This window comes from Narcine bancroftii, unplaced genomic scaffold, assembly GCF_036971445.1.
Source record: "Narcine bancroftii isolate sNarBan1 unplaced genomic scaffold, sNarBan1.hap1 Scaffold_76, whole genome shotgun sequence".
Taxonomy (NCBI): Eukaryota; Metazoa; Chordata; class Chondrichthyes; order Torpediniformes; family Narcinidae; genus Narcine; species Narcine bancroftii.
The window spans coordinates 28,004-51,427 of record NW_027212265.1 but is presented as its reverse complement, the minus strand read 5'-3'; the positions used below and the strand labels follow the sequence as shown (position 1 = coordinate 51,427).

The 23,424-nt window shown below is 59.1% G+C and overlaps 1 protein-coding gene across 4 annotated transcripts in view; it reads right to left on the bottom strand.

Moving 5' to 3' along the window:
• Positions 1 to 23,424, bottom strand: part of LOC138751146 (protein bicaudal D homolog 2-like) — a 51,848-nt gene that overhangs the window by 12,594 nt on the left and 15,830 nt on the right. For 3 of the 4 annotated variants that reach the window (XM_069913208.1, XM_069913209.1, XM_069913210.1), the window contains 5 exons: positions 20,189 to 20,341; positions 19,335 to 19,667; positions 18,276 to 18,803; positions 16,468 to 16,619; positions 14,882 to 15,107 (listed from right to left, as the gene is read on the bottom strand). In XM_069913208.1, the coding sequence (XP_069769309.1) occupies positions 14,882 to 15,107; positions 16,468 to 16,619; positions 18,276 to 18,803; positions 19,335 to 19,667; positions 20,189 to 20,341 (1,392 nt within the window). Of the gene's footprint in view, positions 1 to 14,881; positions 15,108 to 16,467; positions 16,620 to 16,912; positions 17,332 to 18,275; positions 18,804 to 19,334; positions 19,668 to 20,188; positions 20,342 to 23,424 lie in introns of those variants that run through there. The other variant, XM_069913211.1, reaches the window with a different exon arrangement.

Genomic DNA, 23,424 nt, shown 5'->3' with positions numbered 1-23,424 from the left:
CCCGTGTTCCACAGTGACAGGCCTGTCCCCCCGTGTTCCACAGTGACAGGCCTGTCCCCCCGTGTTCCACAGTGACAGGCCTGTCCCCCCGTGTTCCACAGTGACAGGCCTGTCCCCCCGTGTTACACAGTCACAGACCTGTCCCCCCGTGTTACACAGTCACAGTCCTGCCCCCACCAGTACTGTCCTCCAGTGTTACACAGTGACCACCTGTCCTTACCAGTACTGTCCCCAGTGTTACACAGTGACAGACCAACCCCACCAGTACTGTACCCCGTTGCTACACAGTGACTAACCCGACCCACTAGTTCTTTCTCCGGTGTTACACAGTGACAGACTCGTCCCCACCAGTACTGTCCCCCAGTGTTACACAGTGACAGTCCTGACCCACCATTACTGTCCCCCAGTGTTACACAGTGACAGACCCGTCCCCACCAGTACAGTTCCCCAGTGTTGCACAGTGACAGTCCTGTCCCACCAATACTCTACCTCGGAGTTACACAGTTGCAGTCCTTTCCCCACCAGTACTCTACCCTAGTGTTACACAGTGACAGACACATCCACACAGGTACTGTCCCCCAGTGTTACACAATGACAGAACTGTCCCCCCGTGTTACAGAGTGACAGTCCCGTCCCCACCAGTACTATCCCCTGACAGACCAACCCCACCGACACTGTACCCCGTTGCTACACAGTGACTGACCCGACCCACCAGTACTGTCCCACAGTGTTACACAGTGACAGTCCCGTCCCCACCAGTACTGTACCCCGTTGCTACACAGTGACTGACCCGACCCACCAGTACTGTCCCCCAGTGTTACGCAGTGACAGTCCTGGCCCACCAGTACTGTCCCCCAGAGTTACACAGTGACAGACACGTCCCCACCAGTACTGTCCCCCAGTGTTACAGAGACAGACCCGTCCCCATCAGTACAGTTCCCCAGTGTTACACAGTGACAGTCCTGTCCCACCAATACTGTACCCCGGTGTTACACAGTTGCAGTCCTTACCACACCAGTACTGTCCCCCAGTGTTACACAGTGACAGTCCCGCCCCCACCAGTACTGTCCCCTGACAGACACGTCCCCACCAGTACTGTCCTCCAGTGTTACACAGTGACCGACCTGTCCTTACCAGTACTGTCCCCAGTGTTACACAGTGACAGACCAACCCCACCAGTACTGTACCCCGTTGCTACACAGTGACTGACCTGACCCAACAGTTCTTTCCCCGGTGTTACACAGTGACAGACTCGTCCCCACCAGTACAGTTCCCCAGTGTTACACAGTGACAGTCCTGTCCCACCAATACTCTACCTCGGAGTTACACAGTTGCAGTCCTTTCCCCACCAGTACTCAACCCTAGTGTTACACAGTGACAGACACGTCCCCACCAGTACTATACCTTCATGTTACACAGTGACAGACCCGTCCTCACAGGTACTGTCCCCCAGTGTTACACAATGACAGAACTGTCCCCCCGTGTTACACAGTGACAGTCCCGTCCCCACCAGTACTATCCCCTGACAGACCAACCCCACCAGTACTGTACCCCGTTGCTACACAGTGACTGACCCGACCCACCAGTAGTGCACCCGGTGTTACACAGTGAAAGTCCCGTCCCCACCAGTACTGTCCCCCAGTGTTACACAGTGACAGTCCTGACCCACCAGTACTGTCCCCAAGAGTTACACAGTGACAGACCCGTCCCCACCAGTACTGTCCCCCCGTGTTACAAAGTAACAGACCCGTCCTCACCAGTACTGTACTCCAGTGTTACACAGTGACTGACCCGTCACCACCATTACTGTATCCTTGTGTTACACAGTGACAGACCCGTCACCACGTGTAACACAGTGACAAGCCTCTCCCCACCAGTACTGTCCCTGGTGTTACACAGTGACAGATCCTTGCCCATCATTACTCTCCCCGGTGTTACACAGTGACATACCCATCTCCACCAGTACTGTACTCTTGTGTTACACAGTGACAGACCCGACCCTCCAGTACTGTTCCACAGTATTACACAGTGACAGAACTGTCCGCACATGTAACACAGTAACAGACCTGTCCCCACCAGTACCATAGCCCAGTGTTACAGAGTGACAGTCCCATCTCCACCAGTACTGTTCACCCAGTGTTACACAGTGACAGTCCTGTCTCCAACAGTACTGTCCCCGCTGTTACACAGTGACAGTCCTGTCTCCACCAGTACTGGCCCCCAGTGTTACACAGTGACAATCCTGTCCCCTCCAGTACTGTCTCCCAGTGTTACACAGTGACAATCCTGTCCCCTCCAGAACTGTCTCCAAGTGTTCCACAGTGACAGACCAATCCCCACCAGTACTGTACCCCCGTGTTACACAGTGACAGTCCTATCCCCACCATTACTGTCCCCCAGTGTTACACAGTGACAGTCCTGTCTCCACCAGTATTGGCCCCCAGTGTTACACAGTGACAATCCTGTCCCCTCCAGAACTGTCTCCAAGTGTTCCACAGTGACAGACCAATCCCCACCAGTACTGTACCCCCGTGTTACACAGTGACAGTCCTGTCCCCACCATTACTGTCCCCCAGTGTTACACAGTGACAGTCCTGTCCCCACCATTACTGTCCCCGGTGTTACACAGTTGCAGTCCTTTCCCCACCAGTACTGTACCCTAGTGTTACACAGTGACAGACACGTCCCCACCAGTACTATACCTTCATGTTACACAGTGACAGACCTGTCCTCACAGGTACTGTCCCCCATTGTTACACAATGACAGAACTGCCCCCCCATGTTACACAGTGACTGTCCCGTCCCCACCAGTAGTGTCCCCAGTGTTACACAGTGACATACCCTACACACCAGTACTGTACCCCGGTGTTACACAGTTGCAGTCCTTTCCCCACCAGTACTGTACCCGAGTGTTACACTGTGCTGTCATGTGAGAAAGTGACAGACTGGTCCCCACCAGTACCGTCCCCCCGTGTTCCACGGCGACGGGCCCGTCCCCCCGTGTTCCACGGCGACGGGCCCGTCCCCCCGTGTTCCACGGCGACGGGCCCGTCCCCCCGTGTTCCACGGCGACGGGCCCGTCCCCCCGTGTTCCACGGCGACGGGCCCGTCCCCCCGTGTTCCACGGCGACGGGCCCGTCCCCCCGTGTTCCACGGCGACGGGCCCGTCCCCCCGTGTTCCACGGCGACGGGCCCGTCCCCCCGTGTTCCACGGCGACGGGCCCGTCCCCCCCGTGTTCCACGGCGACGGGCCCGTCCCCCCCGTGTTCCACGGCGACGGGCCCGTCCCCCCCGTGTTCCACGGCGACGGGCCCGTCCCCCCCGTGTTCCACGGCGACGGGCCCGTCCCCCCCGTGTTACACGGCGACGGGCCCGTCCCCCCCGTGTTACACGGCGACGGGCCCGTCCCCCCCGTGTTACACGGCGACGGGCCTGTCCCCCGGTGTTACAGAGTGACATACCCTACCCACCAGTACTGTACCCAAGTGTTACACTGTACCGTCATGTTATACAGTGACAGACCCGTCCTCACAGGTACTGTCCCCCATTGTTACACAATGACAGAACTGCCCCCCCGTGTTACACAGTGACAGTCCCGTCCCCACCAGTAGTGTCCCCGGTGTTACACAGTGACATACCCTACACACCAGTACTGTACCCCGGTGTTACACAGTTGCAGTCCTTTCCCCACCAGTACTGTCCCCAAGAGTTGCACAGTGACAGACCCGTCCCCACCAGTACTGTCCCCCAGTGTTACACAGTGACAGTCCTGACCCACCAGTACTGTCCCCAAGAGTTACACAGTGACAGACCCGTCCCCACCAGTACTGTCCCCCAGTGTTACACAGTGACAGTCCTGACCCACCAGTACTGTCCCCAAGAGTTACACAGTGACAGACCCATCCCCACCAGTACAGTTCCCCAGTGTTACACAGTGACAGTCCTGTCCCACCAATACTCTACCTCAGAGTTACACTGTTGCAGTCCTTTCCCCACCAGTACTCTACCCTAGTTTTACACAGTGACAGACACGTCCCCACCAGTATTATACCTTCATGTTACACAGTGACAGTCCCGCCCCCACCAGTACTGTCCCCTGACAGACCAACCCCACCAGTACTGTACCCCGTTGCTACACAGTGACTGACCCGACCCACCAGTACTGTCCCACAGTGTTACACAGTGACAGTCCCGTCCCCACCAGTACTGTACCCCGTTGCTACACAGTGACTGACCCGACCCACCAGTACTGTCCCCCAGTGTTACGCAGTGACAGTCCTGGCCCACCAGTACTGTCCCCCAGAGTTACACAGTGACAGACTCGTCCCCACCAGTACTGTCCCCCAGTGTTACAGAGACAGACCCGTCCCCATCAGTACAGTTCCCCAGTGTTACACAGTGACAGTCCTGTCCCACCAATACTGTACCCCGGTGTTACACAGTTGCAGTCCTTTCCACACCAGTACTGTCCCCCAGTGTTACACAGTGACAGTCCCGCCCCCACCAGTACTGTCCCCTGACAGACACGTCCCCACCAGTACTGTCCTCCAGTGTTACACAGTGACCGACCTGTCCTTACCAGTACTGTCCCCAGTGTTACACAGTGACAGACCAACCCCACCAGTACTGTACCCCGTTGCTACACAGTGACTGACCTGACCCAACAGTTCTTTCCCCGGTGTTACACAGTGACAGACTCGTCCCCACCAGTACAGTTCCCCAGTGTTACACAGTGACAGTCCTGTCCCACCAATACTCTACCTCGGAGTTACACAGTTGCAGTCCTTTCCCCACCAGTACTCAACCCTAGTGTTACACAGTGACAGACACGTCCCCACCAGTACTATACCTTCATGTTACACAGTGACAGACCCGTCCTCACAGGTACTGTCCCCCAGTGTTACACAATGACAGAACTGTCCCCCCGTGTTACACAGTGACAGTCCCGTCCCCACCAGTACTATCCCCTGACAGACCAACCCCACCAGTACTGTACCCCGTTGCTACACAGTGACTGACCCGACCCACCAGTACTGCACCCGGTGTTACACAGTGAAAGTCCCGTCCCCACCAGTACTGTCCCCCAGTGTTACACAGTGACAGTCCTGACACACCAGTACTGTCCCCAAGAGTTACACAGTGACAGACCCGTCCCCACCAGTACTGTCCCCCCGTGTTACAAAGTAACAGACCCGTCCTCACCAGTACTGTACTCCAGTGTTACACAGTGACTGACCCGTCACCACCATTACTGTATCCTTGTGTTACACAGTGACAGACCCGTCACCACGTGTAACACAGTGACAAGCCTCTCCCCACCAGTACTGTCCCTGGTGTTACACAGTGACAGATCCTTGCCCATCATTACTCTCCCCGGTGTTACACAGTGACATACCCATCTCCACCAGTACTGTACTCTTGTGTTACACAGTGACAGACCCGACCCTCCAGTACTGTTCCACAGTATTACACAGTGACAGAACTGTCCGCACATGTAACACAGTAACAGACCTGTCCCCACCAGTACCATAGCCCAGTGTTACAGAGTGACAGTCCCATCTCCACCAGTACTGTTCACCCAGTGTTACACAGTGACAGTCCTGTCTCCAACAGTACTGTCCCCGCTGTTACACAGTGACAGTCCTGTCTCCACCAGTACTGGCCCCCAGTGTTACACAGTGACAATCCTGTCCCCTCCAGTACTGTCTCCCAGTGTTACACAGTGACAATCCTGTCCCCTCCAGAACTGTCTCCAAGTGTTCCACAGTGACAGACCAATCCCCACCAGTACTGTACCCCCGTGTTACACAGTGACAGTCCTGTCCCCACCATTACTGTCCCCCAGTGTTACACAGTGACAGTCCTGTCCCCACCATTACTGTCCCCGGTGTTACACAGTTGCAGTCCTTTCCCCACCAGTACTGTACCCTAGTGTTACACAGTGACAGACACGTCCCCACCAGTACTATACCTTCATGTTACACAGTGACAGACCTGTCCTCACAGGTACTGTCCCCCATTGTTACACAATGACAGAACTGCCCCCCCATGTTACACAGTGACTGTCCCGTCCCCACCAGTAGTGTCCCCAGTGTTACACAGTGACATACCCTACACACCAGTACTGTACCCCGGTGTTACACAGTTGCAGTCCTTTCCCCACCAGTACTGTACCCGAGTGTTACACTGTGCTGTCATGTGAGAAAGTGACAGACTCGTCCCCACCAGTACCGTCCCCCCGTGTTCCACGGCGACGGGCCCGTCCCCCCGTGTTCCACGGCGACGGGCCCGTCCCCCCGTGTTCCACGGCGACGGGCCCGTCCCCCCGTGTTCCACGGCGACGGGCCCGTCCCCCCGTGTTCCACGGCGACGGGCCCGTCCCCCCGTGTTCCACGGCGACGGGCCCGTCCCCCCGTGTTCCACGGCGACGGGCCCGTCCCCCCGTGTTCCACGGCGACGGGCCCGTCCCCCCGTGTTCCACGGCGACGGGCCCGTCCCCCCGTGTTCCACGGCGACGGGCCCGTCCCCCCCGTGTTACACGGCGACGGGCCCGTCCCCCCCGTGTTACACGGCGACGGGCCCGTCCCCCCCGTGTTACACGGCGACGGGCCTGTCCCCCGGTGTTACAGAGTGACATACCCTACCCACCAGTACTGTACCCAAGTGTTACACTGTACCGTCATGTTATACAGTGACAGACCCGTCCTCACAGGTACTGTCCCCCATTGTTACACAATGACAGAACTGCCCCCCCGTGTTACACAGTGACAGTCCCGTCCCCACCAGTAGTGTCCCCGGTGTTACACAGTGACATACCCTACACACCAGTACTGTACCCCGGTGTTACACAGTTGCAGTCCTTTCCCCACCAGTACTGTCCCCAAGAGTTACACAGTGACAGACCCGTCCCCACCAGTACTGTCCCCCAGTGTTACACAGTGACAGTCCTGACCCACCAGTACTGTCCCCAAGAGTTACACAGTGACAGACCCATCCCCACCAGTACAGTTCCCCAGTGTTACACAGTGACAGTCCTGTCCCACCAATACTCTACCTCAGAGTTACACTGTTGCAGTCCTTTCCCCACCAGTACTCTACCCTAGTTTTACACAGTGACAGACACGTCCCCACCAGTATTATACCTTCATGTTACACAGTGACAGTCCCGCCCCCACCAGTACTGTCCCCTGACAGACCAACCCCACCAGTACTGTACCCCGTTGCTACACAGTGACTGACCCGACCCACCAGTACTGTCCCACAGTGTTACACAGTGACAGTCCCGGCCCCACCAGTACTGTCCCCGGTGTTACACAGTGAAAGTCCCGTCCCTACCAGTACTGTACTCCAGTGTTACACAGTGACTGACCCGTCACCACGTGTAACACAGTGACAGGCCTCTCCCCACCAGTTATGTCCCTGGTGTTACACAGTGACAGATCCTTGCCCACCATTACTCTCCCCGGTGTTACACAGTGACATACCCGTCTCCACCAGTACTGTACTCTTGTGTTACTCAGTGACAGACCCGACCCTCCAGTACTGTTCCACAGTATTTCACAGTGACAGAACTGTCCGCACATGTAACACAGTAACAGACCTGTCCCCACCAGTACCATACCCCAGTGTTACACAGTGACAGTCCGTCCCCACCAGTACTGTACTCCAGTGTTACACAGTGACAGACCAGTCCCCACCAGTACTGTACCCCCGTGTTACAGTGACAGAACTGTCCCCCCGTGTTACACAGTGACAGACCTGTCCCCCCGTCTTACACAGTGACAGACCTGTCCCCCCGTCTTACACAGTGACAGACCTGTCCCCCCGTCTTACACAGTGACAGACCTGTCCCCCCGTCTTACACAGTGACAGACCTGTCCCCCCGTCTTACACAGTGACAGACCTGTCCCCCCGTCTTACACAGTGACAGACCTGTCCCCCCGTCTTACACAGTGACAGACCTGTCCCCCCGTCTTACACAGTGACAGACCTGTCCCCCCGTCTTACACAGTGACAGACCTGTCCCCCCGTCTTACACAGTGACAGACCTGTCCCCCCGTCTTACACAGTGACAGACCTGTCCCCCCGTCTTACACAGTGACAGACCTGTCCCCCCGTCTTACACAGTGACAGACCTGTCCCCCCGTGTTACAGAGTGACAGTCCCGTCTCCACCAGCACTGTCCCCGGTGTTACACAGTGACATACCCTACCCACCAGTACTGTACCCAAGTGTTACACTGTACCGTCATGTTATACAGTGACAGACCCGTCCTCACAGGTACTGTCCCCCATAGTTACACAATGACAGAACTGCCCCCCCGTGTTACACAGTGACAGTCCCGTCCCCACCAGTAGTGTCCCCGGTGTTACACAGTGACATACCCTACACACCAGTACTGTACCCCGGTGTTACACAGTTGCAGTCCTTTCCCCACCAGTACTGTCCCCAAGAGTTACACAGTGACAGACCCGTCCCCACCAGTACTGTCCCCCAGTGTTACACAGTGACAGTCCTGACCCACCAGTACTGTCCCCAAGAGTTACACAGTGACAGACCCGTCCCCACCAGTACTGTCCCCCAGTGTTACACAGTGACAGTCCTGACCCACCAGTACTGTCCCCAAGAGTTACACAGTGACAGACCCATCCCCACCAGTACAGTTCCCCAGTGTTACACAGTGACAGTCCTGTCCCACCAATACTCTACCTCAGAGTTACACTGTTGCAGTCCTTTCCCCACCAGTACTCTACCCTAGTTTTACACAGTGACAGACACGTCCCCACCAGTATTATACCTTCATGTTACACAGTGACAGTCCCGCCCCCACCAGTACTGTCCCCTGACAGACCAACCCCACCAGTACTGTACCCCGTTGCTACACAGTGACTGACCCGACCCACCAGTACTGTCCCCCAGTGTAACGCAGTGACAGTCCCGGCCCCACCAGTACTGTCCCCGGTGTTACACAGTGAAAGTCCCGTCCCTACCAGTACTGTACACCAGTGTTACACAGGGACTGACCCGTCACCACGTGTAACACAGTGACAGGCCTCTCCCCACCAGTACTGTCCCTGGTGTTACACAGTGACAGATCCTTGCCCACCATTACTCTCCCCGGTGTTACACAGTGACATACCCGTCTCCACCAGTACTGTACTCTTGTGTTATTCAGTGACAGACCCGACCCTCCAGTACTGTTCCACAGTATTTCACAGTGACAGAACTGTCCGCACATGTAACACAGTAACAGACCTGTCCCCACCAGTACCATACCCCAGTGTTACACAGTGACAGTCCGTCCCCACCAGTACCGTACTCCCGTGTTACACAGTGACAGTCCGTCCCCACCAGTACCGTACTCCCGTGTTACACAGTGACAGTCCGTCCCCACCAGTACCGTACTCCCGTGTTACACAGTGACAGTCCGTCCCCACCAGTACCGTACTCCCGTGTTACACAGTGACAGACCAGTCCCCACCAGTACCGTACCCCCGTGTTACAGTGACAGACCTGTCCCCCCGTGTTACACAGTGACAGACCTGTCCCCCCGTCTTACACAGTGACAGACCTGTCCCCCCGTCTTACACAGTGACAGACCTGTCCCCCCGTCTTACACAGTGACAGACCTGTCCCCCCGTCTTACACAGTGACAGACCTGTCCCCCCGTCTTACACAGTGACAGACCTGTCCCCCCGTCTTACACAGTGACAGACCTGTCCCCCCGTCTTACACAGTGACAGACCTGTCCCCCCGTCTTACACAGTGACAGACCTGTCCCCCCGTCTTACACAGTGACAGACCTGTCCCCCCGTCTTACACAGTGACAGACCTGTCCCCCCGTCTTACACAGTGACAGACCCGTCCCCCCGTCTTACACAGTGACAGACCCGTCCCCCCGTCTTACACAGTGACAGACCCGTCCCCCCGTCTTACACAGTGACAGACCCGTCCCCCCGTCTTACACAGTGACAGACCCGTCCCCCCGTCTTACACAGTGACAGACCCGTCCCCCCGTCTTACACAGTGACAGACCCGTCCCCCCGTCTTACACAGTGACAGACCCGTCCCCCCGTCTTACACAGTGACAGACCCGTCCCCCCGTCTTACACAGTGACAGACCCGTCCCCACCAGTATTGTCCCCAGTGTTACACAGTGACAGTCCCGTCCCCACCAGTATTGTCCCCAGTGTTACACAGTGACAGTCCCGTCCCCACCAGTACTGTCCCCCCGTGTTACACAGTGACAGTCCCGTCCCCACCAGTACTGTCCCCCCGTGTTACACAGCGACAGTCCCGTCCCCACCAGTACTGTCCCCCCGTGTTACACAGCGACAGTCCCGTCCCCACCAGTACTGTCCCCCCGTGTTACACAGCGACAGACCCGTCCCCACCAGTACTGTCCCCCCGTGTTACACAGCGACAGTCCCGTCCCCACCAGTACTGTCCCCCCGTGTTACACGGCGACAGTCCCGTCCCCACCAGTACTGTCCCCCCGTGTTACACGGCGACAGTCCCGTCCCCACCAGTACTGTCCCCCCGTGTGACACGGCGACGGGCCCGTCCCCCCGTGTGACACGGCGACGGGCCCGTCCCCCCGTGTGACACGGCGACGGGCCCGTCCCCCCGTGTGACACGGCGACGGGCCCGTCCCCCCGTGTCACACGGCGACGGGCCCGTCCCCCCGTGTCACACGGCGACGGGCCCGTCCCCCCGTGTCACACGGCGACGGGCCCGTCCCCCCGTGTCACACGGCGACGGGCCCGTCCCCCCGTGTCACACGGCGACGGGCCCGTCCCCCCGTGTCACACGGCGACGGGCCCGTCCCCCCGTGTCACACGGCGACGGGCCCGTCCCCCCGTGTCACACGGCGACGGGCCCGTCCCCCCGTGTCACACGGCGACGGGCCCGTCCCCCCGTGTCACACGGCGACGGGCCCGTCCCCCCGTGTCACACGGCGACGGGCCCGTCCCCCCGTGTCACACAGCGGGACAGGCCCGTCCCCCCGTGTCACACAGCGGGACAGGCCCGTCCCCCCGTGTTACACAGCGGGACAGGCCCGTCCCCCCGTGTTACACAGCGGGACAGGCCCGTCCCCCCGTGTTACACAGCGGGACAGGCCCGTCCCCCCGTGTTACACAGCGACAGGCCTGTCCCCCCGTGTTACACAGCGACAGGCCTGTCCCCCCGTGTTACACAGCGACAGGCCTGTCCCCCCGTGTTACACAGCGACAGGCCTGTCCCCCCGTGTTACACAGCGACAGGCCTGTCCCCCCGTGTTACACAGCGACAGGCCTGTCCCCCCGTGTTACACAGCGACAGGCCTGTCCCCCCGTGTTACAGAGTGACAGTCCCGTCTCCACCAGCACTGTCCCCGGTGTTACACAGTGACATACCCTACCCACCAGTACTGTACCCAAGTGTTACACTGTACCGTCATGTTATACAGTGACAGACCCGTCCTCACAGGTACTGTCCCCCATTGTTACACAATGACAGAACTGCCCCCCCGTGTTACACAGTGGCAGTCCCGTCCCCACCAGTAGTGTCCCCGGTGTTACACAGTGACATACCCTACACTCCAGTACTGTACCCCGGTGTTACACAGTTGCAGTCCTTTCCCCACCAGTACTGTCCCCAAGAGTTACACAGTGACAGACCCGTCCCCACCAGTACTGTCCCCCAGTGTTACACAGTGACAGTCCTGACCCACCAGTACTGTCCCCAAGAGTTACACAGTGACAGACCCGTCCCCACCAGTACTGTCCCCCAGTGTTACACAGTGACAGTCCTGACCCACCAGTACTGTCCCCAAGAGTTACACAGTGACAGACCCATCCCCACCAGTACAGTTCCCCAGTGTTACACAGTGACAGTCCTGTCCCACCAATACTCTACCTCAGAGTTACACTGTTGCAGTCCTTTCCCCACCAGTACTCTACCCTAGTTTTACACAGTGACAGACACGTCCCCACCAGTATTATACCTTCATGTTACACAGTGACAGTCCCGCCCCCACCAGTACTGTCCCCTGACAGACCAACCCCACCAGTACTGTACCCCGTTGCTACACAGTGACTGACCCGACCCACCAGTACTGTCCCCCAGTGTAACGCAGTGACAGTCCCGGCCCCACCAGTACTGTCCCCGGTGTTACACAGTGAAAGTCCCGTCCCTACCAGTACTGTACTCCAGTGTTACACAGTGACTGACCCGTCACCACGTGTAACACAGTGACAGGCCTCTCCCCACCACTACTGTCCCTGGTGTTACACAGTGACAGATCCTTGCCCACCATTACTCTCCCCGGTGTTACACAGTGACATACCCGTCTCCACCAGTACTGTACTCTTGTGTTACTCAGTGACAGACCCGACCCTCCAGTACTGTTCCACAGTATTTCACAGTGACAGAACTGTCCGCACATGTAACACAGTAACAGACCTGTCCCCACCAGTACCATACCCCAGTGTTACACAGTGACAGTCCAGTCCCCACCAGTACTGTACTCCAGTGTTACACAGTGACAGACCAGTCCCCACCAGTACTGTACCCCCGTGTTACAGTGACAGACCTGTCCCCCCGTCTTACACAGTGACAGACCTGTCCCCCCGTCTTACACAGTGACAGACCTGTCCCCCCGTCTTACACAGTGACAGACCTGTCCCCCCGTCTTACACAGTGACAGACCTGTCCCCCCGTCTTACACAGTGACAGACCTGTCCCCCCGTCTTACACAGTGACAGACCTGTCCCCCCGTCTTACACAGTGACAGACCTGTCCCCCCGTCTTACACAGTGACAGACCTGACCCCCGTCTTACACAGTGACAGACCTGTCCCCCCGTCTTACACAGTGACAGACCTGTCCCCCCGTCTTACACAGTGACAGACCTGTCCCCCCGTCTTACACAGTGACAGACCTGTCCCCCCGTCTTACACAGTGACAGACCTGTCCCCCCGTCTTACACAGTGACAGACCTGTCCCCCCGTCTTACACAGTGACAGACCTGTCCCCCCGTCTTACACAGTGACAGACCTGTCCCCCCGTCTTACACAGTGACAGACCTGTCCCCCCGTCTTACACAGTGACAGACCTGTCCCCCCGTCTTACACAGTGACAGACCTGTCCCCCCGTCTTACACAGTGACAGACCTGTCCCCCCGTCTTACACAGTGACAGACCTGTCCCCCCGTCTTACACAGTGACAGACCTGTCCCCCCGTCTTACACAGTGACAGACCTGTCCCCCCGTCTTACACAGTGACAGACCTGTCCCCCCGTCTTACACAGTGACAGACCTGTCCCCCCGTCTTACACAGTGACAGACCTGTCCCCCCGTCTTACACAGTGACAGACCTGTCCCCCCGTGTTACACAGTGACAGACCTGTCCCCCCGTGTTACACAGTGACAGACCTGTCCCCCCGTGTTACACAGTGACAGACCTGTCCCCCCGTGTTACACAGTGACAGACCCGTCCCCCCGTGTTACACAGTGACAGACCCGTCCCCACCAGTATTGTCCCCAGTGTTACACAGTGACAGACCCGTCCCCACCAGTATTGTCCCCAGTGTTACACAGTGACAGTCCCGTCCCCACCAGTATTGTCCCCAGTGTTACACAGTGACAGTCCCGTCCCCACCAGTACTGTCCCCCCGTGTTACACAGTGACAGTCCCGTCCCCACCAGTACTGTCCCCCCGTGTTACACAGTGACAGTCCCGTCCCCACCAGTACTGTCCCCCCTTGTTACACAGTGACAGTCCCGTCCCCACCAGTACTGTCCCCCCGTGTTACACAGTGACAGACCCGTCCCCACCAGTACTGTCCCCCCGTGTTACACAGTGACAGTCCCGTCCCCACCAGTACTGTCCCCCCGTGTTACACAGTGACAGTCCCGTCCCCACCATTACTGTCCCCCCGTGTTACACAGTGACAGACCCGTCCCCCCGTGTTACACAGTGACAGACCCGTCCCCCCGTGTTACACAGTGACAGACCCGTCCCCCCGTGTTACACAGTGACAGACCCGTCCCCCCGTGTTACACAGTGACAGACCCGTCCCCCCGTGTTACACAGTGACAGACCCGTCCCCCCGTGTTACACAGTGACAGACCCGTCCCCCCGTGTTACACAGTGACAGACCCGTCCCCCCGTGTTACACAGTGACAGACCCGTCCCCCCGTGTTACACAGTGACAGACCCGTCCCCCCGTGTTACACAGTGACAGACCCGTCCCCCCGTGTTACACAGTGACAGACCCGTCCCCCCGTGTTACACAGTGACAGACCCGTCCCCCCGTGTTACACAGTGACAGACCCGTCCCCCCGTGTTACACAGTGACAGACCCGTCCCCCCGTGTTACACAGTGACAGACCCGTCCCCCCGTGTTACACAGTGACAGACCCGTCCCCCCGTGTTACACAGTGACAGACCCGTCCCCCCGTGTTACACAGTGACAGACCCGTCCCCCCGTGTTACACAGAGACAGACCCGTCCCCCCGTGTTACACAGTGACAGACCCGTCCTCCCGTGTTACACAGTGACAGACCCGTCCCCCCGTGTTACACAGTGACAGTCCCGTCCCCACCAGTACTGTACCCCGTTGCTACACAGTGACTGACCCGACCCACCAGTACTGTCCCCCAGTGTTACGCAGTGACAGTCCCGTCTCCACCAGCACTGTCCCCGGTGTTACACAGTGACATACCCTACCCACCAGTACTGTACCCTAGTGTTACACTGTACCGTCATGTTATACAGTGACAGACCCGTCCTCACAGGTACTGTCCCCCATTGTTACACAATGACAGAACTGCCCCCCCCGTGTTACACAGTGACAGACCTGTTCCCACCAGTACTATCCACTGGTGTTTGACAATAACCTGTGATCCATCTCGCGCCGATCTCCAGCGTGTCCGAGTCCGTGCCCTGACCCTCTCAGTGCCAGAACTCTGTGCTGAAGGCTGTTCTTTGCCCTCTAGACGGCGGGTCAGCGCCAGTTTCTGTTCGATGGCCATCCGCAGCAGGGAGTTCAGCGTCCTCTTCTCATCTTCTGCGGCTGTCAACTGTTGCTGCATCTCTTCAAGCTGTGCCACATACTGGTCGCACCTGGGGTGAGTGGGGAGGCCATGAAAAAGCTGGAGTCCAATCCTGTCACCAGATTGACCCTATCCCCGTTTCTTGAAGGAGAACAGTGCTTCAATGTCCCCACCCACCCTGGTCCCACCTGCCCCACATCCCTCCAAACCCATCTTATCTGTGGATCCGTCCCACCCACACTGGTCCCAACTGCCTCATGTCCCCATAAAGAGACTAACTGATGTCTGGTACAACGACATGAAGCCCCAACTTCTGGACTCGATACTCTGATAGTTGATCCATGGTCCAAGAGCCTTTTTGATCACCTTTCAACCTATGACCCAAATTTTGAGGTATGCTGTATCTCTACTCTCGGATCTATCTGCTCCACAACACAAACCTATATCTCTCTGCCCCACTACACTCCCCTGGATCCCTCTGTACTAGAACTCTCCCCTGGACCCCTCTGGTCTACAACACCTCTCATCCTTCATTAGACTCATTCTCCAATGCAGGCAACATCTTGGTGAATCTCCTGCACACTCTCCATAGCTTCCACATCCTTCCTGTAATGAGGTGACCAGAACTGAATACTGGTGGGGACTCACCAGATATTTGTAGAGTTGCAACATGACCTCTCGTCTTCTGAACTCAATCTCCCAACTAATGAATCCCAACGACCCACAGGTCTTCTTAACTATCCTATCAACCGTGTGGTGACCTTGTGGAACTTATAGATTTGGACCCCAAGGTCCCTCCATTCATACATATCGTTAAGTAACCAACCATTGACTCTGTACTCAGCCTCCTGGCTTTACCTTCCAAAATACATCACACGCAGCTCTCTGTGTAAAAACATCTCGAAATCTCCCCTAAACTTCCCTCCCTTCACTTTGTACAGACATCCTCTGGTGTTTGCTTATCTCGCCCTGGGAAACAGGCATTGGCCATCCACCCGATCTACACCTCTCAGAATCTTGTCGACCTTGATCAAGTCTCCTCTCCAAAGTGTGAAGTCCAAACTTTGCTAACCTTTCCCCTCAAGAAGCACCTGCTGAGACATGGCAGACCGGAATTCCAATCTGCATGTGCCCTGTACCCCTGTGTACAACAATAAAATGCCCTATTGTTCAACTTCAAGGTGGACACTGGAAGTGGGGAGGGAAGGTTAGACCAGGAAGAGATGGGAAGTGTTGGGGAGGAGGGAGGGAGGTTGGAGTTAATGGGCTAGGCTCAGCCGCGTCCCAAGGGCCTGCTCTGGATTAGCACGGGAAAGGAGGGCAGAAGGGCCTCAGGCGAATCTCTCATCTGCCCTCCACTCTCGTCCCAAATGTTCTTGCCTCCAGACCACCCACAGGAGGGGTCGCCTCCTCCCCTCCCTGTACCCCACCTGCTGGCAAAGAGGGCGCGGACGGAAGAGAAGGTGGCAGCGTCCTCCTTCAGGGTCTTCAGCTCCTGGCGCAGACGGGTCATGGTGTCGGACACGACGGCCCGCTCCACAGAGCACTTGTTCTTCAGGTTGGACATGGCGACCTCAGCTGTCTGTGGGGGGAGTGGAGGGGGGAGGGGAGAGAGGGGGGTGAGAGAGGGAAGAGAGAGGGTGGGAAAGGAGGGTGAGGGGGAGAGAGAAGGAGGAAAGAGAGGGGGAAGAGAGGGGGGAAGGAGAAAAGAGAGGAGGATAGGGAAGAGTGGGGGAGAGGGAAGAGAGGGGGAGAGAAGCGGAGGGGGAGGGAGGGCGAAAGGGGACGAGAGAGGGGGAGGGGGAGTGGAGAGGGAGAGGGGGAAGAGGGGAGAGAGAGAGAGAAAGGGGAGAGTCAGTGGTCACAGCACAGTGGGTGAGGTCATGGATAGAGAGGGTCAAGAGACAGGGAAGGGGTTAGGGAATGGACTGAGAGCTTTGGGGATGGGAAAGGGATTAGGGGATGGACAGAGTGAGTTATGGGACCATGGAAGGAGTTTATGGATGGACAGAAGGGGTTACAGGGCCAGAGAGTGGCTTGGGGATGGACTGAGGGTTGTTGGGATGGGTAAAGATTTCGGCCGACATCGTATGTGCTCTGTGGTTAGTAAGGGATTACTTGAGATGATACTTCAGTTGGAAAAAAGGACGAGAAACACTTTTTGTTTGGAGGACAGAGTGGGTTAGGAGACGGGAAGGGGTATAAGGGACAGACAGAGTCCCTTATACAGGGACCGGGGAAGTGGTTTGGGGACAGATGGAGTTGGTTATGGGACTGGTGAAGGAGTTTAGAGACTGGAGAAGTGACACGGGGATGGAAGGAGTTAGTTCAGAACCAGAGGAAGTGTTTTGGGGATGGACAGGGGAAACCAGGGAAGGGTGACAGGGATGGACAGAGTTAGTTCGATGCCAGAGGAAGTGTTTCGGAGACAGACGGGGGATGGGGAAGTGTTTTGGGGTAGGGAAGGGTTTCTTAGATGTGCAGGAGGGTACCAGGCAAGGGTTTCCGAGATGGAGTGGGTTCAGAGCCAGAGGAAATGTTCAGCGACGGAAAGGGGATGCAGGGAAGGATTTCAGGGATGGACATGGGTCAGGGGAAGGATTTAGCAGACGGGCATGGGGACCGGGGAAAGTTTTCGGGGACGGACTGGGGGATCAGAGGTGTTTTGGGGGTGGACCAGGGAAGGGTTTAGGGGGACAGACAGCAGATCGGGGAAGAATTTCAGGGATGGACAAACTGGGGAAAGGTTTTGGGGATGAATGGAGGGAGCAGTGGAGTGTTCTTGGGACAGATGGGGACCATGGAAGAGTTTAGGGGATGGACATGGGGATGAGGGAATGATTTTCGGGACAGATGGGGACTGGGGAAGGATTTAGGGGATGGACAGAGGGGCCAGAGAAGCGTTTGGGGATGGACGTGGGAATGAGGGAATGATTTTGGAGATGCATAAGGGTATTGAGAAGAGTTTTGAGAATGGATGGAGATCAGGGAAGGATTTAGGGGTTAGATGGAGGGTGCAGGGAAGGGTTTTGAGGATGGACAGGGACCACGGAAGGGTTTAGGGGACGGACAGGGACCAGGGAAGGGTTTAGGGGACGGATGAGGGTACTGAGGAATGGTTTTGGGGATGGACAGGGGGACCAGGGAAGCGTTTAGAAGACAGGCGTATATAAAGGGGAAGGATTTTGGGGTCAGACAGAGGGTACCGGACATGTAAACCGCCCCGCACCCTCCCTACCTGCTTGTTGGCCCTCAGCACAGTGCGCAGGGTGGCAATCTGCTCCCGCTTTGTGCTGAGCAGCGATCGCAGCTTGAGCACCTCGGCCTGCAGTCCCTCGTCCTCCACCTCGGCCCCGCGCCGGGCCTTTGCTGCCGCCCCCCACCTTTCTGCCGCCTCCCGCAGCCGCCCCAGCTGCCCCCGCAGGACCCCACACAGGGCCAAGGCCCCCGGGGCGTCCGGACGGGCCCTGGGGCTCGGACCTCTGGGCTCCAGACCTGCCCGCAGGCACAGGCGGTGGTAGAGCACCGACAGCTCCTGGCTCAGGGAGGTGAGCTCTTCCTCCAGCCGGGGGGATTCCCTGCCGCCGAATTCCGGTGACTCAGGTGCTGGCGGGCTCCGTGCTCCATTTCTGGATCCTGGGACGTCCTCCTGATGCTTCTCCTCCTCCTCGTCTTCCTCTGGCGGCAGTGCCCCCCGGCTGCTGGTCTCCAGGCGCCGCTGCAGGTCTTGGACTTCAGCCAGAAGGGTGGCTTTCTCCTGCTCTACCTGGATAGGAAGGAGGGTGGGGGGTGGTGGGAGAAGAATGGAGGGGGTTGGGGATTAATGAGGGCCTGCTCACAGATTAGGGTGCGAGCAAGGGAGGGGAGATAGGGTGGGGTTGGATGGAGCGAGGGAGAAGGTGGGTGAAGAGACAGAGGGAGGGAGGTGGTCGTAAGAGAGGGTGAGCAGAAGAGAGGGAGGGGGTGGTCTTAATGGATGGGGTCAAGAGAAAAGGTGGGGTGATAGAGCAATGGAGGGGAGGGACATAGCATGATGGTAGAAGATGGTAGTGGATGATTGGAGGAGTATTTTGGGTGACAGAATATGGGGGAAGGATATAGGGGACGAACACAGGGAGAGGTTTCAGGGTATGGACCACAGAGGGGGAGGATTCAGAGGACAGACCACATGGGGATGGACCACGGAGGAAAGATGTGGGGGATAGACTAAGGATTCAGGGAATAGAATGTTGGGGGAAGATTCAGGGAACGGACCATGGGGGGGAGGATTCCGGGGACTGACCCACAAGCCCCTCACCATTTCCAGCTGCTGCCTCAGCCTGTGCGTCTCGGAGCGGCTGAGCTCGGTGAGGAGGTCGGAGACGGGCCAGGCCTTCCTCCCAGGGGCGTCGAGCTGGCAGCCGCTGTCCTGTTCTGGGCAAGCACCGGGGTTGCTGCTCCCACAGTCGTCCAGCAGCTGCCCCCACAGCTCGCCTCTCCTGGCCCGCTCAGTCCCCAGGCTCTCCAGCGCTTCCTCCGCCTCCCGTTCGCTCTCCGCCTTCAGCCGCGCCGCCTCCTCCAGCCGCTCCTCCAGCTCCTCGATCGCCTCCTCCCGCTGCCTCAGCTCGTGCTTCAGCCCCTCGAACTCCACCTGGGGGAAGGGGACAAGGGAGGAGGTCAGACACCATCACCACACCCATGGACAGTCCCCTCCCTGAACCCTTGGGGTCCTGCAGCCCACAAAGAGCACAGTGGCCCCATCCACTCCATCCTTCCCCCACCTGCTCACTATGGCCTGTATCCCTGAGAGAGAGGGGGAGGGAGAAAAGAGAGTTAGAAAAAAGGGAAAGAGAGATGGGGAAGGAGAGAGGGAAAGGAAAAAGAAAGGGGAGGAGGGAGGGGGAAGGTATTGGAGGGGGAAGGGGAGAGAGGGGGAAATGGAGGGGGAAAGGGGAGAGACAGGAGAGGGGGAAGGGGAGAATGGGAGGGGGAAGGGGAGGGGAAGGTAAAGTTGGGAAGGGGAGAGAGCAGAGGGGAGGGGAAAAGGAGAGAGGGGAGGGAAGGAGGAGGAGAGGGGAGAGAGGAGGGGCTAGGGTAGGAGATAGGGGAGAAAGGGGATGGAGGGGAGGGAAAAGGGGTGTGGGGAGGGGGAGGGTGGGGAGCGGGACCTACCTGTCTCTCCCGTAGAGCGGACACCGCTTTCTGCAGCTGCAGATTTTCCTCTTCGAGCTCTGCGCATTCCTGCAACATCTCGCTCTCCCGACTCCTGCGCTCTTTCACCTCCTCCCGGAGGTCAGCTCGCTCCAGCTCCAGGGCCTTGCAGCGCTGCCATAGAGAGGGGAGGGGTGGGAGACCAAAAACATAGGAGTAGGAGGGGATGAGTTTGGAGCTTCTTCCCTCTTTCCCCACTTCCTTAACCCACCAGACAGAAGCAATTCGGCAGGTTCCCACATTCCCACCCCTTTCTTTTTCCTTTCCTCTCTCCTTCCCCATCTCTCTTTCCCTTTTTACTAACTCTCTCTTTTCTCCCTCCCCCTCTCTCTCTCAGGGATACAGGGTTGTGGGGAGGGAGCTCCGAGAGGGAGTAGGGAGAGGAATCTCTGGGAGGGAAAGGGTGGGGAGAGAGTGTCTGAGAGAGGACATCGAGGAGAGGGTGGTGAGGGAGGTCTGGGAGAAGAAATGGTGAAGTATGTTCGACTTTGGGGATAGGGAGTGGGGAGAGAGAGAGAGACCTGTTCGGGGTGAAATGGGGAGAGGGAACCTCCGGGAGAGGGGAGGGGAGAGGGGGGACTGCTCCCGGAGAAGGAGAGGGGAGAGGGGGGACTGCTCCCGGAGAAGGAGAGGGGAGAGGGGGGACTGCTCCCGGAGAAGGAGAGGGGAGAGGGGGGACTGCTCCCGGAGAAGGAGAGGGGAGAGGGGGGACTGCTCCCGGAGAAGGAGAGGGGAGAGGGGGGACTGCTCCCGGAGAAGGAGAGGGGAGAGGGGGGACTGCTCCCGGAGAAGGAGAGGGGAGAGGGGGGACTGCTCCCGGAGAAGGAGAGGGGAGAGGGGGGACTGCTCCCGGAGAAGGAGAGGGGAGAGGGGGGACTGCTCCCGGAGAAGGAGAGGGGAGAGGGGGGACTGCTCCCGGAGAAGGAGAGGGGAGAGGGGGGACTGCTCCCGGAGAAGGAGAGGGAGAGGGGGGACTGCTCCCGGAGAAGGAGAGGGGAGAGGGGGGACTGCTCCCGGAGAAGGAGAGGGGAGAGGGGGGACTGCTCCCGGAGAAGGAGAGGGGAGAGGGGGGACTGCTCCCGGAGAAGGAGAGGGGAGAGGGGGGGACTGCTCCCGGAGAAGGAGAGGGGAGAGGGGGGACTGCTCCCGGAGAAGGAGAGGGGAGAGGGGGGACTGCTCCCGGAGAAGGAGAGGGGAGAGGGGGGACTGCTCCCGGAGAAGGAGAGGGGAGAGGGGGGACTGCTCCCGGAGAAGGAGAGGGGAGAGGGGGGACTGCTCCCGGAGAAGGAGAGGGGAGAGGGGGGACTGCTCCCGGAGAAGGAGAGGGGAGAGGGGGGACTGCTCCCGGAGAAGGAGAGGGGAGAGGGGGGACTGCTCCCGGAGAAGGAGAGGGGAGAGGGGGGGACTGCTCCCGGAGAAGGAGAGGGGAGAGGGGGGACTGCTCCCGGAGAAGGAGAGGGGAGAGGGGGGACTGCTCCCGGAGAAGGAGAGGGGAGAGGGGGGACTGCTCCCGGAGAAGGAGAGGGGAGAGGGGGGGACTGCTCCCGGAGAAGGAGAGGGGAGAGGGGGGACTGCTCCCGGAGAAGGAGAGGGGAGAGGGGGGACTGCTCCCGGAGAAGGAGAGGGGAGAGGGGGGACTGCTCCCGGAGAAGGAGAGGGGAGAGGGGGGACTGCTCCCGGAGAAGGAGAGGGGAGAGGGGGGACTGCTCCCGGAGAAGGAGAGGGGAGAGGGGGGACTGCTCCCGGAGAAGGAGAGGGGAGAGGGGGGACTGCTCCCGGAGAAGGAGAGGGGAGAGGGGGGACTGCTCCCGGAGAAGGAGAGGGGAGAGGGGGGACTGCTCCCGGAGAAGGAGAGGGGAGAGGGGGGACTGCTCCCGGAGAAGGAGAGGGGAGAGGGGGGACTGCTCCCGGAGAAGGAGAGGGGAGAGGGGGGACTGCTCCCGGAGAAGGAGAGGGGAGAGGGGGGGACTGCTCCCGGAGAAGGAGAGGGGAGAGGGGGGACTGCTCCCGGAGAAGGAGAGGGGAGAGGGGGGACTGCTCCCGGAGAAGGAGAGGGGAGAGGGGGGACTGCTCCCGGAGAAGGAGAGGGGAGAGGGGGGACTGCTCCCGGAGAAGGAGAGGGGAGAGGGGGGACTGCTCCCGGAGAAGGAGAGGGGAGAGGGGGGACTGCTCCCGGAGAAGGAGAGGGGAGAGGGGGGACTGCTCCCGGAGAAGGAGAGGGGAGAGGGGGGACTGCTCCCGGAGAAGGAGAGGGGAGAGGGGGGACTGCTCCCGGAGAAGGAGAGGGAGAGGGGGGACTGCTCCCGGAGAAGGAGAGGGGAGAGGGGGGACTGCTCCCGGAGAAGGAGAGGGGAGAGGGGGGACTGCTCCCGGAGAAGGAGAGGGGAGAGGGGGGACTGCTCCCGGAGAAGGAGAGGGGGAGAGGGGGGGACTGCTCCCGGAGAAGGAGAGGGGAGAGGGGGGACTGCTCCCGGAGAAGGAGAGGGGAGAGGGGGGACTGCTCCCGGAGAAGGAGAGGGGAGAGGGGGGACTGCTCCCGGAGAAGGAGAGGGGAGAGGGGGGGACTGCTCCCGGAGAAGGAGAGGGGAGAGGGGGGACTGCTCCCGGAGAAGGAGAGGGGAGAGGGGGGACTGCTCCCGGAGAAGGAGAGGGGAGAGGGGGGACTGCTCCCGGAGAAGGAGAGGGGAGAGGGGGGACTGCTCCCGGAGAAGGAGAGGGGAGAGGGGGGACTGCTCCCGGAGAAGGAGAGGGGAGAGGGGGGACTGCTCCCGGAGAAGGAGAGGGGAGAGGGGGGACTGCTCCCGGAGAAGGTGAGGGGAGAGGGGGGACTGCTCCCGGAGAAGGAGAGGGGGGACTGCTCCCGGAGAAGGAGAGGGGGGACTGCTCCCGGAGAAGGAGAGGGGGGGACTGCTCCCGGAGAAGGAGAGGGGGGACTGCTCCCGGAGAAGGAGAGGGGGGACTGCTCCCGGAGAAGGAGAGGGGGGACTGCTCCCGGAGAAGGAGAGGGGGGACTGCTCCCGGAGAAGGAGAGGGGGGACTGCTCCCGGAGAAGGAGAGGGGGGACTGCTCCCGGAGAAGGAGAGGGGGGACTGCCCCCGGAGAAGGAGAGGGGGGACTGCCCCCGGAGAAGGAGAGGGGGGACTGCCCCGGAGAAGGAGAGGGGGGGACTGCCCCCGGAGAAGGAGAGGGGGGACTGC